This window comes from Panicum virgatum, chromosome 4K (assembly GCF_016808335.1).
Source record: "Panicum virgatum strain AP13 chromosome 4K, P.virgatum_v5, whole genome shotgun sequence".
Lineage (NCBI taxonomy): Eukaryota > Viridiplantae > Streptophyta > Magnoliopsida > Poales > Poaceae > Panicum > Panicum virgatum.
Window position 1 is genome coordinate 36,730,098 of NC_053139.1, and position 18,340 is coordinate 36,748,437.

At 43.8% G+C, this 18,340-nt stretch overlaps 2 protein-coding genes and 1 long non-coding RNA gene across 5 annotated transcripts; 2 read left to right on the forward strand and 1 right to left on the reverse strand.

The window, feature by feature from the left end:
* Positions 1 to 930: 930 nt before the first annotated feature.
* On the reverse strand, positions 931 to 8,332 carry LOC120703781 (ABC transporter A family member 7-like). Its single transcript, XM_039987951.1, has 18 exons — positions 8,128 to 8,332; positions 6,859 to 7,240; positions 6,570 to 6,646; positions 6,314 to 6,458; positions 5,834 to 5,953; positions 5,607 to 5,734; positions 5,057 to 5,215; positions 4,770 to 4,932; positions 4,563 to 4,688; positions 4,390 to 4,473; positions 3,815 to 4,173; positions 2,943 to 3,143; positions 2,499 to 2,608; positions 2,312 to 2,396; positions 1,948 to 2,076; positions 1,761 to 1,866; positions 1,570 to 1,658; positions 931 to 1,465 (listed from the first exon to the last, which is right to left on the reverse strand). The coding sequence occupies exons 1-18, from the start codon at positions 8,224 to 8,226 to the stop codon at positions 1,166 to 1,168; spliced, it is 2,862 nt and encodes a 953-aa protein (XP_039843885.1). The 5' UTR covers positions 8,227 to 8,332; the 3' UTR covers positions 931 to 1,165.
* LOC120703783 lies at positions 1,549 to 6,457 on the forward strand. 2 transcript variants are annotated; one of them, XR_005687256.1, is made up of 3 exons: positions 1,549 to 1,678; positions 1,803 to 2,096; positions 6,183 to 6,457. It is a non-coding gene; the product is annotated as an uncharacterized LOC120703783 (long non-coding RNA). The 2 variants fall into 2 exon arrangements; XR_005687255.1 differs by lacking the exon at positions 6,183 to 6,457 and adding an exon at positions 2,609 to 2,943.
* Positions 8,333 to 12,151: 3,819 nt separating the features above from the next.
* Positions 12,152 to 15,544, forward strand: LOC120703784. 2 transcript variants are annotated; one of them, XM_039987954.1, is made up of 6 exons: positions 12,152 to 12,300; positions 12,423 to 12,519; positions 14,125 to 14,461; positions 14,550 to 15,009; positions 15,084 to 15,127; positions 15,222 to 15,544. In XM_039987954.1, the coding sequence occupies exons 1-6, from the start codon at positions 12,267 to 12,269 to the stop codon at positions 15,267 to 15,269; spliced, it is 1,020 nt and encodes a 339-aa protein (XP_039843888.1). In that variant the 5' UTR covers positions 12,152 to 12,266; the 3' UTR covers positions 15,270 to 15,544. The 2 variants fall into 2 exon arrangements, with proteins under 2 accessions (XP_039843888.1, XP_039843887.1); XM_039987953.1 differs by having other exon boundaries at positions 12,176 to 12,309.
* Positions 15,545 to 18,340: the final 2,796 nt, after the last annotated feature.

Below are 18,340 nucleotides of genomic sequence, written 5' to 3' on the forward strand. Positions count from 1 at the left end.
TGAGCATGAAATTTTTACTACAGCTCAAGTGTGTAATGATTATTTCACCATAGTTGCACCATGACTGTAGCTATGAATTAATTACAGAAAAATGTATATATCTAAAGATAGAAAAAAACTTTGTACTAAAGTATACCATATCATATGTTCACTGCATAGATCTACTTATGTGGAGTCCAATAAAATTAGATTTTCCATTTTATATTTTTTGTGATTTACTATGATTTTTAAAGATTCAACCAAAATAAACATAAAAGTAAAAGGAGAAAAACCACAAGGGAAAACAGCAAGGGAGATCGCGTGTCCAGTTTTTTTAAAAGATGAGAGAGCAACTATGTTCAATTTTATAGTTGAGGGAGGAAAAGCAGACTTTTGTGATAGTTGAAGGAGGTAAAAATAACTTTTTTCTAAAAGGAAAAGGGTGGCCTACCCAACTTCGACTAGATGCCATATCATCGCATATATCCACCGGAGATAATAATATTCCAGAACAAAAAAAATGTTTCAAAACAATATAAAAGAACATTCTATTTTTATTTATTTTGCTTGAAATATTTTTATTTTGTTTTGGAATATTATTGTCTTCAACTGCATGTATGACGAATAGATGCCCCTTTTGAGCGGCCCTAGACATTGATTTTATAGCCCCAAAATTTTCGAGCTTTTTTCTGGCTTGGCATGTCTGTTTAGTTGGTGAAAAGTTGTTGGTTCTGGTAATGTAGCATATTTCGTTGTTACTTGACAAATAATGTCCAATCATGAAATAATTAGACTTAAAAGATTCATCTTGTGGTAATTAGTTATTTTTCAACTGTATTTAATGCTCCATGCATGTGTCCGAACATTCGATGTGACGGGTACTGTAGAAATTTTTTTGGGAACTAAACAAGGCCTCCTGGTCTTTTCCGGCCCCTGCACAAACTGACTATATATTGGAATGCAAAAAATCACTACTATATCTCACGATGATGCAAATTTACAATGTGATTATCAATACACACACGTCACCTGTACCTAGAAAAAGAATACAAAAGCATACAATTTGACCCAAAGAATCCTGGCTGACAAAAGTGAGCAAATCAAACTATCAGCTAGAAGAAAGTATGCACGACGGTACAGCAAACGTCAGTACATCAGGCCCCCGCCCTTGCACCGGTGCATCAGGCTACGAGAGCTCTTCGCTGAGCTGCGCCCCTTTGGCGACCTTGATGAACACGTCCTCCATGGTGGTGTCGGCGAGGCCCCAGGCCTGGACCTCCACCCTCTTCTTGAAGCTCTCCACGGCCATGAACACATCCGCGATCCTCACATCCTGCTTCAACAGCTCGTACTTCTGTGTCCCTGACAGATTGTACACCTTCCTGGCGCTCGGTGAGATCTTGCGCACCAGATTCTCGACCTCTTGTTCGAACTCGGGCAGTGTCGTCATCGTCAGCACGTAGTAGCCTCCATATCTAGCTATGAGCTGCCACACGATCGATTCTTTGCGTTAATCTTCGTTTGAACATAACTGTCGCAATTCGATCATCAAGAAGTTATATAATCCTATATATGGTGGTGTGGGACTACCTCTTTGGGCGTGCCTATGCACTGCAGGCTTCCATCAACCATGATACAAAGCCTGTCGCAAAGAGTTTCAGCTTCTTCCATGGAATGTGCTGCCATGAATTGCAAAAAAGTAAGATACTACAATAGTTGAGGAAATTATGGGCAAACGGCAAGCTAGGGAATGATTAAAGTTTTTGAGTCTGAAGATTTACTTGTGAGAATGATTGCTCTATCCTGCTTTGCTTGCTTCACAGCACTCCAGAGACTCTTCCTTGAAGCAGGGTCTAATCCAGTGCTAGGCTCATCCATGTACACAACCTGAGGCGCAATTACAAAGTGTTAGCATGCAGTGACTACTTGTGGTCCTACAGAAATGTTAGATTCTGCAGAAAGAAATACTTTAGCATCTCCGATCAGAGAGATGGCGACACTCAGGCGCCTCCTCATGCCACCACTGTACTTCTTCACTTGCTTATCGGGAGCACCACCATGAAGCAAATTTACACTCCTTAAAGACTCATCAACGGCCTGCAAAAGTTGTCATTGTGGTAAGTCTTCTTCTAGAGGCTAAATCTCCAGAAAGGAAGAACGTAGTTGTTTTGCTATAATCTAATAGGCAAAAGTTAAACAACAAATGGCTTAAAGACATCCAAATAAAACTATGTAAAAGTTTTTTTAAAATAATTTCATGTAAAAGGTTATGGTTGCATTATGAAATTATGTAGTATGCAACTGGAATACATGTGAACATGTGACCACATACGAGATCCAAAGATGAACCACTATGGCCCTTCAGTCTGCCATAAAACTGGAGGTGCTCCCTGCCAGTTAGCGTCTCCCAAAGCATACTGCATTCCAAATAAAGATAACCGTGTTAAAATTGGTATTTTTTTGTCCCAGACAAAAATATTACTTAGAACATATCAGTAATAAAGAGATGCACATCCTACTCATTCTGTGGGCAAACCCCCATGCTATTGTATATCTTTTCCATGTCATTCTGTATGCTGAAACCCCGTACAAATGCATTTCCTGATGTTGGCTTTACAAACCCAATCAGCTGTCAGGTACAAGAAGGATGGGTCAATACCATGGGAAAAAAGAAACAGGACATCTGATAGTCTACATTGTGACATTTAAAAAGGAGCCTGTGATTCAAGAAAGCATGGTTAAATTTTCCAGCAATGTGTGACTCAAAGAAATATAGGAGAAGATAGAAAAGAAAAATAGCAGTGGTATGAACAAAATTCTAACAAACATGTTTTAGACAAAAAAAAATAAAGGGCTGGACTGAAAAGACTATAAAGGCCTGGTTTGTCAGCAGCATAGTTTATCAGCATGGGTAGATAATTGAGCTTAGATAGTTTATCATGTAGAGGGATCTGATGACAAACCATGCTGATAAAAGAGCTTTTGCCAGCGCCATTAGGACCAAGAATACCAAGACACTCTCCATAAAGCAAAGCAAGCGATACACCCCGAACCGCAAACTTATCAGGGTTACCATCCTTTCCATGATATACTTTTTTGAGGTCATCACAGACAACAGCATAGCCACAAGTTTGTTGCTGTAGCACTTGATCAACAGTCTCCCTCTGCAGTTAAACCATATCATGCTAATTTGTCAGAACAAAAATAAAGTAGCACAGTGACATCTGGGATAAAGAATTAACATATAAATGAATTAAGTTGCAAACTAAATTTTTTTCAGCAAAATAAATATATAGATATGTATCTCTCTTAATACAAAGATACGCAAAAGATACGCAGCTCTCCTGCGTGTTCGAGAAAAAAATATATAGATATGTAGTTATTTAGAGTATTGGTAGAGATAAAATGTTATGGACGCATTTGTGGGCCGGACTTATTTTAGGCAGCACCGCAGGAAGGAGACAGAAGCTTCATCCTCAGCACCGGGTCAGCAGGATTAGGCTCAAAGATTTGTTTAGTTGGTCAGGGGTTTGTTAGCAGCTGTTGGGGAGATTTGTTAGTATCTTTAGATTGTTTGTTATGGCCAGCATTATATAAGCCGAAAGGATTGATTAGTTGAGCAGGCAAAGATTGAGGACAGATGTCCTCTAGAGGAGGCGATCTAGCTCAAACTGCCCTCTGTCTCCCTTGTTTTCATCCAATAAATCCCTACGTTCCTTGGCCATGACATAAAAACAATTCACTATAGGTAAATTGAAATTACACTTAAACAATGCTGGAAAACGATGGCGTGCAAGAAAAAGCAAAACAAATGGCTGCAAAATAAGAAACTTACTTCTGTGATAATGTCTAGCTTCTCCATTTCTACGTTTACATCTTTATCAGCTATTTCATTAACAGTTATCCTTCTTGAAGTGGGGTCCTTCTTTAGGAGACGTTTGATTGTAGCAAGGGGACTAGATGTGTGTCCAACTGAAGCAGCATGGTCGAAATAATATGCAATGGGAAGCAAAACCAACCATTCTAAAATAATAATGATTAACACATCCCTCATTCCATTTGTATGGTCATTTAGATCACTCCATCGCATGCCAGTTCCTGTTTCTGAAGCGGCAATAGCATATTGGCCAAGCTCATATAGTCCTCGATATAAAGAAAATGCAGGTATTATCTCCAGAACTGTAATCCAGTGTCCTGTAATAGCACAAGGGAAATGTTATGCTATAACTTCAAACTGGTTCATCGAAGAACTACACCTAAGAAATTGAGGGCAAGAAGCAGGAAAGACAGCACCTATTTTCTTACAATGCATGATTAAAACTATAATATGGTATTCCGATGACAACTATACAGCTATGTGAGTCACAAAAAGATAACAAAATATTTCTTTAAAGAGATAGCTAAACTTACTTGGGAATTTTCCACCTTCAATAAAGTTGCGAACAAGATTTCCTGCGATTAACCCTGACCCAAATATGTACAAGTATGCAATTGCTGGTAAACAAGATAGCAGAAACATCACATATCTTTCAGAACTGAAGAAATTATAAATGAACATGGAAAAAAGTTGAAGTTCTTTTTACCCTGAGCGGTGTTGACTTTGGAAAAGAATGATGAAGCTAGGAAGGCCAATACAATCTGCAGATTAATGAAGCTGAAAAAGAAAACAAACTGGATGCTGTAGTCGTTTATCTTGAAAAAATCCACACCTGCAAAGTAATAGGTGAATTAGATACAGAGCTTCAAACAAAGTACTATTTTGTCATGATGATCATTGTTTGATATCATACCTATGATGGATCCAAAAATGACAAATACAATCATATATACTGTGGAGAAAATAAGGAAGTACAAATAGTATATAATCCAGTAAGGGCCATCCCCAAGCCCATGCATTTTCATCATTGTTCGGAGTTTGTGTTGCTTCTCGTATACAAGGTAAGTCACCATAACCTGAATTATAGTTTAAGAGTTTCAATACTTCCATCATGCACTATTCTACCACACCAAATCAGTGTTCTGCGTAAATATTATATTGTATGCAACCCGCAAAAAAAGAACTCCAATAACATCATACCGGAAAAAGCAAGACAACAACCCATTGGAAAAAGAGAGGACCGAGAACAGAAGAAAAATTAATTATCACACGAGTGGCTTGCTTAGGCATCTCTTTTGTGAAGTCCAGCAACATTTGTACACCTGAACCTTGTACAAGTTGGAGATAGGCATTTGAAACCTGAAGAGATGTCAAGATAATATGTTATTTGAGGGGAGACAGGTGTATAGATTCAAATGAGTAATATTGCCAAGTAAGAATATTGTATCTTTTAGAAGAAAAGGTTAAATTATTTTAGCAGTAATGAGATCAGTCCCATCAATCCATATCTTAAATAAAACAGAAAATTATAGCTAAATCAGACAAAAAAAAATATTAAAAAGATATAGAGTTTTATGCATGCTCATCAGTTCATCCTTATTTGGATAACAATTTATGATATTGCAACTGTTCTGGATTTAGCATTTTACAGAGCAGCACAGAAAAACAACTTTTTCAGTGGGTTGATAGGCACGACTGCAAGAAATATCAGAAAAGTTCAATTTATATCAGTGAAGTAAATGACACCCACCGCATTTAATGAGCGTGGAATGCGCAGAAGTCCAAATGGCATCGAAATATAAGAGACATTCTGATAAGTTGAGTTATATAAAGCAAGTATGTTAAAGTGCTTCTCATTTGAGTCTTGGAAATCATAGGCTGCAGTAACAGTAGTAGTTAGAATTACTTGGTACTTTTTAGTGCCCACATGTCAGAAAACAATAGCACCATCAGCATAGGTAAGGGGAGGTGACATACCCATTGCAATTTCATTTATCCCTTCTGCAGTTTTCCCTTTCCGATAACCCTGGAATGATTCATCATTAATTGTTCTTGAACTGTTCCGCCACAATGGTAAACCTTGGACACATTTTATCTCTGCTAAAACATACTCCTAAGTATGAGGTTCAAAATGAAATGTTTTTCAACCAAACATCCCCAAAAAGATAAGAAACAAATGAGGATGAAAATGGAGGGATGGAAACATTGCAGGAATGCAGAAAAGTCTGTGATTATTATGGGAAGAAAAATTCTGGAAAAAAATCTGTGGCTGCACCTGTCAGTATAATGAATATTCAAGATTTGTTTCCCTTTTCTTTATGTATAGGAAAATGATAACAACCGGTCAATATGATTACTCCGACTCTGACAACTACGAAGGCCCATGTTAAGGTCCTTCACCCAGTTTTTTCTCAAGGGGCCACCATTCTACTAAAAAGTAAGGAAGCAATACAATACCTTTCTGAGCATTTACGGAACCAATGGTAATTGGGACTGTAACTGAATCACTGGAATTGCATTGCTGTTCAAGAACATATATGGGTCGATCTGACACAAAAGCAGGTTCAACAAAGCCTGTAGTAAATCCTGGTAGTTCTGTACCCTGGAATTTATTTATATGTCAAAAAGGATTTGCTTTTATTTCATTCTCGAAAAACATTCGTAGAAACTCACAAAAAAAATCATTGAGGTACTAGTGCAGATTTAAACTTACAAGCAGAGGACTAGATATGCTTGTGTAATCAGAAAGATTTGAAAGCGGTGAGCTTCTGAACAGGTTTTGCATGATACCTGTCAAACAAAGGAGCAAAGTTAACTGTTTGAGGAACATGGTTAGTAAACTAAACCTTACAAGAGTATTCTTCTCATAAGTGACACAACGCTCACTTCCTAAGTTACTTCAAAACAAAGCAAGAATCTTCCAAAAGAAGTTACTTCTTACTTATGGGCCCAACATTAGCCGGACTTATGGGGAACTAAAGCAGATGGTACAAAGTACTTACTATTAGATAGAGTTCTGTTTGCCCCAGTGAAGGGTATACTGACTGGGCAGGATTGAGTCTTTCTACATGATGCATCAGGGAGGCCTGTCAACAAACTGGAGGAATCCTGCACAGCGCGATACTCTGGGAGGGGTACTTGCACGAGGGCAGGCCATTTTGGAGGATTTGGTATGGGGCAACTGCCTGCCTGTTTCGGTGTAGAGTACTGAATTCCACACACATTTTGGCAAGGGCCTGTGCCGTTGATATCAACACACTGGCAACCGCACTTGAACTCCGGCTTATCCACCAAATGGTTGATGAGTCTTTGAAGAACGCTGATTATGAGACAGAGGTATATGGGAAGTATGATTAACCGAATGGTTTCCTTCCTATTACGTTTCTGCAAGGTGATGAAACATGGACCAGCACTTGTTAGCTTAAAACTCATACAACCAGTATATAATTAGGCTACTACAGCAAATACAATTTGAACACTCCAATTTGCCATTAATAAAACCTTGCAGAATCACTTGGCATGTTATAAGCACATAGACAGATTAGACACAAAGCAAAAAGCGTCAGCAGGGTAGAAAATACAGCACAGGTGACATTTACAGCAACTTTTGACGTTTGACAATTAGAGGGAACTACCCTCGTCAGGGACAGCGTCACGGTGCCCATCCCAAAATTCTACCCATTTGGACTTGTTACCAGTCCCAATCAACACTGAGGCCTGCTTTGGTTTGGCACGAACTAGACCAAATCCCTCCAAATTTGCACGGAAATCAGTTCATTCTCTACTACCGTGATTTAGACCTAATCCTCGTCATCCCAACCCAACCAAGCATAAAAATGGCTCGTGCTTTAGCCTTCGGCAGGCCAAAACGATGACCGACCAACAAATTCCCAGATTCCAACAAGACCAAATTGTTTGTGCCCCTGAGAACATCAAACCTTCCATTTATAGAGGCTCATCTGTAAAAGTTTTTCCCCATTTAAAGAGTACATACTTTCTTGGAAGGGGAATAAAAGAGATAACTTAACCCACGACTTCCTGCAAGACCGCAATTTAGTCAAAACAAAATATGGTATCCACAGCGCGGATGGTGACAACATAACTGTAAGAACATTCCCCATTAACTGCCATCCATCAAAGTGTCTTCCTCAGCATCAAGAAAACAGAAATCGGAAACCGCATACCCATTTTGCAGTTGCACAAGAGAAGTTCCCTATGGAGCAACCTCAAAGGGAAAACGAACAGGAAAGGAGAATGCCATAAGGGTTGACCTGGAAGATGAGGTTCTTGCGCAGGAGGGCATTGGTCTGCGACGCGAAGGTCGGCGGCCTCGGCCCAGCCGCTGCCGCAGCCGCCGAGGACGGCTCCATGGCGCGGCGGCAGTTCTTGCTTCTCCGCCGCTGTTTCTTTTTTCTTTTTCTCTGCCCGTGGACTCGATGGAGGAGGAAGCAGAAAAAGGCAACCGCAAATATGATTAGCCGTTAAGATCGGAGGAAGAGGGAATTTATTTATAGACGCAACCAGCGACTTCAGTCGGGGGAGATGATGCTGCTTCCCGCCACGGATTAGGAAAAGGGCAAATTGGTCTCATACCAGTCAAAGATCGCGATTTTCGTAAATCGAAAGCTTGAGGTCCGTAAAATACCACTAAAAAATTGAAACGTTACCCAAATTTAACATTATGTTAGATTTTAGTGGGAAGTCTGTTAACTTGGACAAAAATACCCCCAGACCAAGCGCGTTGTAGATGTGCGCGTCGGCGCGGACGCCGTGGCCGGCGAGGATCGGGAGGAGGCGGGCGATCTCACGCGGGTCGCCGCGGCGGCAGATGGCGTCGGCGAGCGCGAGCAACGCGCCACGTGGTGCCGTCGAGGACGTGGGGTCGGGCAGGGCCGGGTGGAGCCTAGCCTGGAGGCCACCCCTGCTGGGGATGCTCGGGCGCACCCCCTTTCGCCCCCCAGATGCGTCCAGGGCGGGGCGGCGGACCCAGACGCCGCCGGCGTGGGGTGCCGGCGCGGGACGGACGGAGTGGCGGCACCCCAGGAGGGGGACGGGGCGTCGGTGGCCCAGGAGTTGGGCGGGAGCGGCGCCGGTGCTTCGCCCGCCCAGATGCGTCCAAGGCGGGGCAACAGAGAGGGGCGCCGCCGGCATGGGGTGCCGGCACGGGAGGGGCGGGTGGCGGCGGCTTAGGAGGGGGGCAGGGTGGCGCCGACGCGGTGCAAGTGGGGATGGGGCGTAGTGGCGGCGGCCCGCGGAAGGGAGGAGGGGCGGCGTCTGGGTCGAGTGTGAGCAGGAAGGGGTCCAAGCAAGCAGAGGATAAGGTTTCTATGAGCCAAGGGCAAATGAGTCATTTTACTGCCCCTTTTGTGCTGTTTGACCGAGACCCTTTTGTGAAGAAAAACTAACAGAATGCTAAATTTGGGTAACGTTTCAATCTTTCAGTGGTATTTTACGGGGCATCAAACTTTTGATGGTATTTTACGAAAATCGTGATTTTTCAGTGCTATGAGACCATTTTTTTCTCGGGAAAATACTTTTAGAATCGTTTTCTTGGTCAACTCGTTTGCTCTTCCATGGTGAACAACTGAACAGTGACATACGTATGAACGCGTGATGAACTTGCCGGCTTGACACATCAACACATCACGTATGCATGCATCGTTTGACGATTCTTCCGGAAATTCCCAGCGGCGTTCGTGCACGCGGTTCGTTGATTTCTGGGTTTCTTTTCCCCACTGTTTCGCTAGCTGTTTGACCTGCGCAGTGCCCGCCGCTAAGAACCAAAGCTGCGCTTCCTTTTTTCTTTACGAACTGCAGCGGGTCGGGATACAGTTTTTTATATCTTTTTACTGGATCAAAAAATGAACATAAATGACACGTTCCAAGATCATCGCAGAAAAAAAATATTTTTTGAAGTTAAAAAAATACTCCTTGTATGTACATCATGAGACGAATGAGAGTGGAGCATGAAGCAGCAGTTGTAGCTCGCCGGCGAAGCGACCCGGCTCCGGATGCTTCTGCGTGGTGGTGACCGACTGACTGATCATTTTACTAGCGCTGATCGAGACTGGCTTCGCGGCGAAGCAACGGGTTGAGGCGTAGTCGACTTGGGAACGGAGGGTTTCGTTTCGGCGTCTCGTGTACAAAAGTCAAGGTGATTCCGCGGGTTTTGATTTATTTTGTCCGCTATGGCTCGCAAGATAGATACAGTTACAACAAAGCCAGTCTTAGTGGGAGTTTGTTTATGGGCACACATATCTATATTGAGAACTAGGTAACCGTGCCAGATGAGTTTCATGGTGATGAAACTCTCTTCACATCCTATAAAATTTCATCATTCTCTCTTCTTACCACGTCAGCAAAATTAATAATATTTAATGTCATAAAACTCTACATAAAACTCTCACTGAGACTGGCCTAATATCCCATCGACCTCACCTGAGCTCGTGGAAACCTACTCATAATTAACGTGTCCGATCCACGGCTGATTAGCGAGGGTGGCATGTGGTGACACGCCGTCCGTAATCCTGGAGCAAATCCCCACTCACGTGGTGGGAGCATATCGTCAAGCATCAGAGCACCGGGAGATTCTTTCCCCGGGGCCCCCGGGGTGATTCGACCGAAAACATGACGTAGATTTCTAAGGGTGGAAACGGATATTTATTAGAATGTCAGATTTTTTATTATTTTTCTTTGATTATGGATAAATAAAATATAGAATTTACTATGTAAATTCATAGCCTTGTATTTAATATTGACCTTGTAAAGATTCATAAAAACTAAACCTCAAATTTATCATATATATTATCAAATAATAGATATAAAAATTCGAATACGGATCGGATATCGATTCAGATGTTTTTTCACCTTTTTAATTGTAGGGAGCAAATAATGCATAAAAAAATCTATACAAAATTTTATTCTTATGTGTAATAATATGTTTGATAATATAAAAAAGGTTAGCATAAAATTTCAAACATATCTATTTTAAAATATCAAATTTGTTCTGAGAATTTGGATGTCTAGTTCCACCCTTAGATTTCAGAGAGAAAGAGCGGTGCAAAGGACTGCAAAGCTAAACCGAGGCGTAAACATCCAAAATTCCAAAACTTTACAAGATTTTCCGTCACATTGAATTTTTCAACGCATGTATGAAGTATTAAATCTACACGAAATAAAAAACTAATTGCATAGTTTGCTTGTAAATCACGAGACGAATCTAATGAGCCTAATTAATCTATGACGGGACAATAATTACCAAATATAAACGAAAGTATGTTTTACACACTAAAATTTTTGCAACTAACCACGGCGCGAACTTGTTTAACGAACGAATGCGGCTTGTGTACGATCAACAACAAAAGAAGAAGAAAAAACAACAAAGCAGGCCCGTATCAGTTGTGTGTGCACGGTCTTTTTACACGAAGGCCCGTCGACAAAAGGCCGAGTATACAACGGGCTTACGGCCCATCACAACCATTCCAAACTAACCATTCCAAACTGCCATCTTGGTCCAAACTACCGTGCGCTGTTATCAGGTAATGAAAGCGGGCCCACGGCCCCTTCAACCCCCCTCACGTCCAGCCACGCCAACCTCTTCCCTGCGGCCCACCCCGCCATCTGCGCGCGCGCTCTACCGCCCAATTCGAGGTGTAGTAGTACAAAAATTTTGACCAATAATTAGTGGTATTAAATAAAAGTAATTTATCAAGCTAACTCTACAACCCTGCGCTACTTCGCGAGACGAACCTAATAAGACTTTTGACCGCACGATTAGAGAATGGTTATTGTAGCATCACTGTAGCCAATCATCGATTACTTACTGTCATTAGATTCGTCGTGAAAAATTACATTCATCTATGAAAAAATTTTACAAATAAACTTCGTTTAGTACTCCATATATGTGAGATTTTTTTTCTCGTGATAGGGCCCGAATTTCCAAACTCCGGCAGACCGGCGCCGACCCGAGCTCTCGCCCAACGGCCGGCCGCCCGGCCCTCCCCCCTCTTTTCCCGCCCCGCGCCTCGCGATTCAAACGGCCGGCGCCGCGGGTGGGCGGGCCCCGCGCAGCGCACCCCCCGCTCCCCCGCCCCCCTCGAACGGCCAGCCCGCGGAGCTCGTGCGCGGCCCTCGCTCACTGACAGGCGCGCCCATAAACCGACGGGGCCCACACGCCAGCGTGACAGCTAGTACCCCTCTGGGGCCCGCGGGTACGCCTCCCCGCCGACTGCCGTGCGACGCCGCGGGGAGCCGTTTATTTATACGCTCTCTCTTCCGCCCACGACGAAATACGGAAACAAAAATCCTCAGACCCCGGTCTCGAAGGTTCGATTCCATCTTCTCGCGTCGCCGGGTTTCCTCGCCTCCCGTGGTGGTCGAGCGCGAGCGCGCGGCGGGGTTTTCGAGCGCGATGGCCACTCCCGGCGATCAACCGGCTGGCGGCGGTACGTGGGGTCCGTGCTTTTTTTCTTCTTCTTCTGAATTGGGCTTGGTTCTTCCCTGTGGGATTTTGAGGCGAGATGCGTGTGCGTCGATGCGTGGTGATTTCGTTTCGTCTTCTGTGCAGGGTCCCCGGCGCGGGCGTCGAGGCTGCGCTACCCGCTGCGGTCGGCGAGCAGGGGGAAGGTGGCGGCGGATGCGCCTCCCACCGTCTCCGCGCCGAGGTGCCGGGCCTGTTTCACCTCATTGCTTTTTTTTATTTGTTCCATTTCACATTTCACATTTCACGGTGGGGGATTGGGGCAGTCGGGTACTCGGGTTATTTCATCTGTGAGCCATGATTCTTCTGTGCGATTTGAATCTGTGGTGTAGTTCCGAAACCAGTAGTAATTCTGTTGCGCAGGACTAGGACACAAACACACACACTGACTACACAGACCTTTTTTGAACGCCTCTTTGTTGCGTGCAACGGTTACTGAGATGTCATTATCCAGATGGTACTATTTAACTTCAGGTGTGCTCACTGTTGGAAAGTCTAAAACTGCCTGGATATATTTTTACAATTATGCTCACAACCTTCGGTTCAGTAGTGCTCAAATAGTGGCTGAAATCACTGCAAATTGCTTTGCCACACTTAATTCAGAAAGAAACTCAGGATCATTATTAGCCAGCATGAGCCGATATATATAGTGGTAATGATGCATTTGTTGACATGTGAAGGGTTGTAGGCGCGATTACTGTTTGGGAATGTTATGGAGAGAAAAAAATCAACTGTGGTAATATATCTGCAGTAAAGCAAGCCTGGTCACTATGACTGGTTACTTGAAAGAACTAAAAGTAGTTTAAAAGAGACAGGTCCATGCCTGTAGTTTCAGGCTTTCAGCTGCCTAATCGAGATCGTCTGAATGTGGTCTTGCAGGCCCACTTGCAGGGGTTGTTTGGTTCCCTTGGGGCTTATTTTAAGCCCCGTCGCATCAAATGTTTGGATGGTAATTAGGATACTAAACATAGACTAATGACAACACAAATCCCCCCCACCCTAGGCTTTTTCGCGAGACGGAACTATTAAGCCTAATTAGTCCATGATTAGCCCATGTTGTGCTATAATAAATATGTGCTAATCATGCCTAGGCTTATGCAGTTAGGCCAATCTCAGTGAGAGTGTCATAAGAGTGTTATGAACATTAAATTTGCTAATATGTACCAATAGTATGAGGAGAGAGAAGAGAGGAGTGTCATGAAATGTGACAGGAGTGTCATCACCATGACACTCTACTGGCACAGTTCTTAAGATTCCAGTCTAGGTAACTGTGTTGATGACACTCCCACTGAGACTGGCCTTAGTTTTATAATTAACTTATGTTTAGTCTTTCTAATTGGCATCGAAACATTTGATGCGACAGGACTTAAAATAAGCCCAGGAGACCAAACACCCCCATATGTATATAGCCTATTTCTGAGCTCAACTGTCCATACTGTGCTAATTTTGAAATGGTAGTACTGTGCTGTTTCTTCGTGGGTCTTACTTTTTTATGTAGTACATTTTAGGTATTGTAGGTCCTAGTTAGTCCCACATTGATTGGTCCAGGGGCATTTACTACTCTGAGCTATCAACATTTGAAACAGTGTTTCTGGGAAGACCATTGGTCAGTTTTCAAGAGAGTAGATGTTCAGGACATCTCTTCAAAACTAAGCATCCGATTGTTTGGTGTTATGTCATTCTACCTACAATTGTCTAGAATTTTCGCTGGGTACCTCTCAACTTCCAACTTAACATGTATATGTACTAGCATTGCTCTAACAAAGCATTTTTCATCTGATTCCTTATATAGGTCAAAACCATCTTCAGATGTCAGCAAGAGCATGTGTATTGACCTTTCTGTGAAGGATAAATCAGCCAAACCTCCACGGAGGCACTCAATACAAACTAAGCCAGGAGCAAGCCCAAGGCCAACTCCTTCTGGAACTGTTACTCCAGTATCTGGGATTCGGTCAAGGAGGTTTGATACCCCGTCATCTGAAGTGTCCATGTCCACGGCAAGGCGCAAGTTCAGCACGCTGTCCTCGGTCTCGTATTGGATGACACAGATCAGGCTGGCAGAGGCTGCTTGCAAGCACTCGGTTGCCCTGGCTTTCTTTAGGCTTGCTCTAGAATCAGAATGTGAGGTGAGCATCTCTTCTTTACTTTGTTGTTTTTATCAGTTTACCTTTGTTGCATAGATGATATTAGAATGGTTCATACTTTTCTTTACAGCCACTGGATCGGATGAGGGAAGAACTCAAGTCATATGTTGCCCGGCATGGCCTAGCTACAGAATTGGAGGAACCAGTAAAGGACATTCTTCAGGTTTATGATATCGTGGAGGATTTTGAGAAGCTCAAGATCTCTCCAGAGCCCTCACAGCAACCAAAAAAGTCTGACAAGGCAGCTCGTACTGCCACTAATGTGTCACCCAATGGTAACCTGAAGCCAAGGTCACTGAACTCTGAGCCAGCTGAAAGTAAGGTAGCAGGAAAGAAAGAGAACATTCAGAAGGCGAAGCCTGATGCAAAGGTCAGAGCCTCCTATAACAAGAATCCTGCCAAAAACACCACAGCAACGGAGGTGGTTCCCAAGAACGCTGGTAAGAAAACCAAGAAACAGACCAAGGGTCAACAGGAAGTTAGCAATGGAGATAGTGGGGTTTCCGCCGCCGGTCCAGATCAAGATCCTGGTAAATGTCTTTGTGTGGTGTAAGTGTGGCGTGTGAGCAATATCATGTTTACTGACAGTCTTTTTACTCTGCAGCTGATGTGGTGATGGAGATTACACATGAGGATAAAGAGAACATGGTAAGTATATGGCTACCAACTGAGATCAATTTTTATGACAGCAGCAGGCTGTTTTTTTTTTCCACCATTGCTAATTGATTTCGTTTGACTGTAGGGGGATACTGAGATGCCCATGGATGCTGGCATTCCCCAAGAAGCCTAGAAGAGCCGGACCGACTTCAGATTCAATCCTTTTTTATCGCTGAAGATGAAGTACTAGCGTGTGGTTGCTTGCTTTGGTTTCCATTGTTAATATGTTACCCGAGCTCGTCTCTTTGATTGCCGAACCGTGTCTTGGATGGGGGGACTGCATTGTGTGCTTTGATGGGTGGTAGATTGCTTGCTTGTATTCTTTCATTAAGTTTGCTGGTTTGATGGTTTGCCTGTAGTAGCCGTGCATCTGAATATAGTCGAGTTTATTTATTCGTGTGAATGGAATTTCTGACAGAAAAATCCTCTTCCTCCCTGGTGTCTGAGTCCTGTCTGCGTTTACACTGCTCGTTCGGGGTGCATGATTCCTCCCAATTGCGTCCTACGCACGTGTGTCCACGTCGCATGCTGTACCGGGGCAGGAGCTTGTACTGTGCGATCATGTGGGTTTCCATGGATCTTCCACGGAATTGGATCGATCCTAATTAGCTGTACGCCTTCTTCGCAAAAAGAAAGAAAAAGGGAGTGATCTCTGATATTTGAATCCGACTCCACGGCTGGAAGATGGTGACGCGATGAACAGACACCATGGCCTGTGGCCGTCGCCTCACCTCACGCGAGGCCGAACGTGCACGCCGCGATCAAGTTGCGACGTCACGGTCCGGCGAGGTGGGGCGTGCACCTACCAGAGAATGGACTCGATAATTCATTGCTGCGATATGCATGCATGGGGCACGCGCAGGAGCTACAAGAATCCAACGAAAGCTGGTGCCCTGCCGGCTGCCGCCGCGCAAGATGATGGAACCAGACGCGGTGCCGCGGAAGCGAACAAGGCAAGTTAGGTGGAGGTCAGGCTCCAGGCTGAACTGAAACTCTGAAGAATAAAGCTGGGCACTGGATGGAACAGACAGATAAAGCTAGGAGCCTAGCCTAGCCAGGTTTCCCTTTCTTTTCTTCCAGTTATAGGCCGAGGAGCTGGCAGGTGGGTCTCCTGTTTTCCGCCGATGGGTCAAAAAATCCACAGAGAGCCCGTTTAGTTAAAAAAATTTTCAACCAAAAATTTTCAACTCCCCTTTGAACACATGTATGAAGCACTAAATGTAATTAAATAATAAAACTAATTACACAGTTTGGATGTACACGACGAGACGAATCTTTTTTTGAGCCTAATTAGTGCATGATTAGACATAAGTGCTACATTAACCCACATGTGCTAATGATGCGGTCAAAGGTCTCAAAAGATTCGTCTCACGGTTTCCAAGTGAGTTCTGAAATTAGTTTTTTAATTAGTGTTCGAAAAACCCTCCCGACATCTAGTCAAACACTGACGTGACACCCAAAATTTTTTGTGTTTGGGAACTAAACACCCCCAGAGTTTGTCAAAAAAAAACATCAGCAGAGATGCATGACAGCGGACGGCGTGACCGCATGATTGGTTGCAGAAAGGCGTCGGTCTCATTAGCTAAATGCATCTCGATACCAACATCATCAATTCAGCGTTACAGATGGATCTCATGAATGATCTGGAACCGCGCCCGTTTCCTGGAGAGCAAATGAACGAGCAATGGTGGGGAACCGAATTATGAGCCGGACGCAGACGAGAGCAACAGGCCATGCAGATGAAGCCCAAACCCGCCGCCTCGCCAACTAAAAGGCAGCCAGCCACGGCGTCATGGTACGTGCAGGGTTGCAAACGAGATCTGGAGCGCGCGTGCCCCCCTCCCCTTGTCTGCGGCGGCCGCGGGCTCCACGGGCCACGGCACGACAGCCCGGCCGGGGGCATCCGATGGAGCGGGGAAGGGAAGGACGGCCGCGGCCGTCCCCGTCAACGTCACCGCCGACACGAGAGCAAAGAGGTTTTCGCCCATTCCCCCACCATAGACCGGAACGGACCACAAGCCCACACAAAATTCCGGGGTCTGGATCGCACTCGCCTGACGAGTTTACACGAGTTTACAAGTCTGTAAGACTTCTTGCTGCGTGCGCGCTATCTACGTCCTTTTAGCACTTGAAAAATTTATGTGTAAACTGTAAAAATTGCGTCACGGCACGGACATGGGGGTACGAAGTGATGACACCAGAATTAATGCTTCAGCAACTTTTTTTTGACCGCCACACGGGGGTAGTGACCAAAACTGTGGCTGGTACTTTCATCGTGCATGTGGAAGTAAGAACAGATCCACCGTCGAATGAATTTGCTTTTCCTTCCATGGCATCGTTTCCATGTTCTTCGAAGATTGCATAATGGTAGCTTCGAGTGGTCACAAGAAGTGCTTGTTGAGCAACATGATCTTCAAGCAAGAACATGGCACTCTACCGTTTTGTGCATCCGTTTCATACCTAGCTACAAGATTTTTTTTGCGACCCCTCCTACCACCGTTGGATCCATGAAGCCCCTCGTACAATTTTTTGTCATGAATGTACTGCGAGGAGAGGCTGAAGTTATCTACAGTTGAAAATAAACCCCTCCTAAGAATTATCCTAGATCCGCCACTATTTGCGAGGGTACCTAGCTACAAGATGAACATAACAAAAAAACACTGCTATTAATTTTATTTTCCTTTCGGAGATCCAATGTCTGCGATACCCCTATGGATAAGTAAGTACTGAAGACCTGGGTCCAGAGGGTAAGCTAAGCCAAGGGGCTTGTTTCAAAAAATACTTTGATTACACTTCTTTCCTCTTGGAATCAAAACTACTTTATTTTGGAAAACAGTTAATAATTACAGTCTGGCTTTAATCGTTAGAATAGCTCAAAATTTGGTATCAAATGGTACAGGGAGCTACAATTTATAAAGGCCATTTTTTTTCATTTTTTGAACAAAGCTTGATAAAAAAAATGGCAGTGTCAGCTCGTTTATCCACCCTTCTACGGGAAGGGACCAATCCCAAGAATCATCGAGCTACCATTTCCCTGCTGCCATGCCATGCCGTAAACTACTGTCCGGCCGCAGTATTGTAAGCGTCCTTCAATGCGTCCACATACTCTGAAAAACTGCAGAGCAGTTGGAGCGCGTTGTTCTTTCTTTGTAATCCCTGGAGAGGCGAATTCAGAATCTGTTTGCCATTGTTTAAAGGCACAGT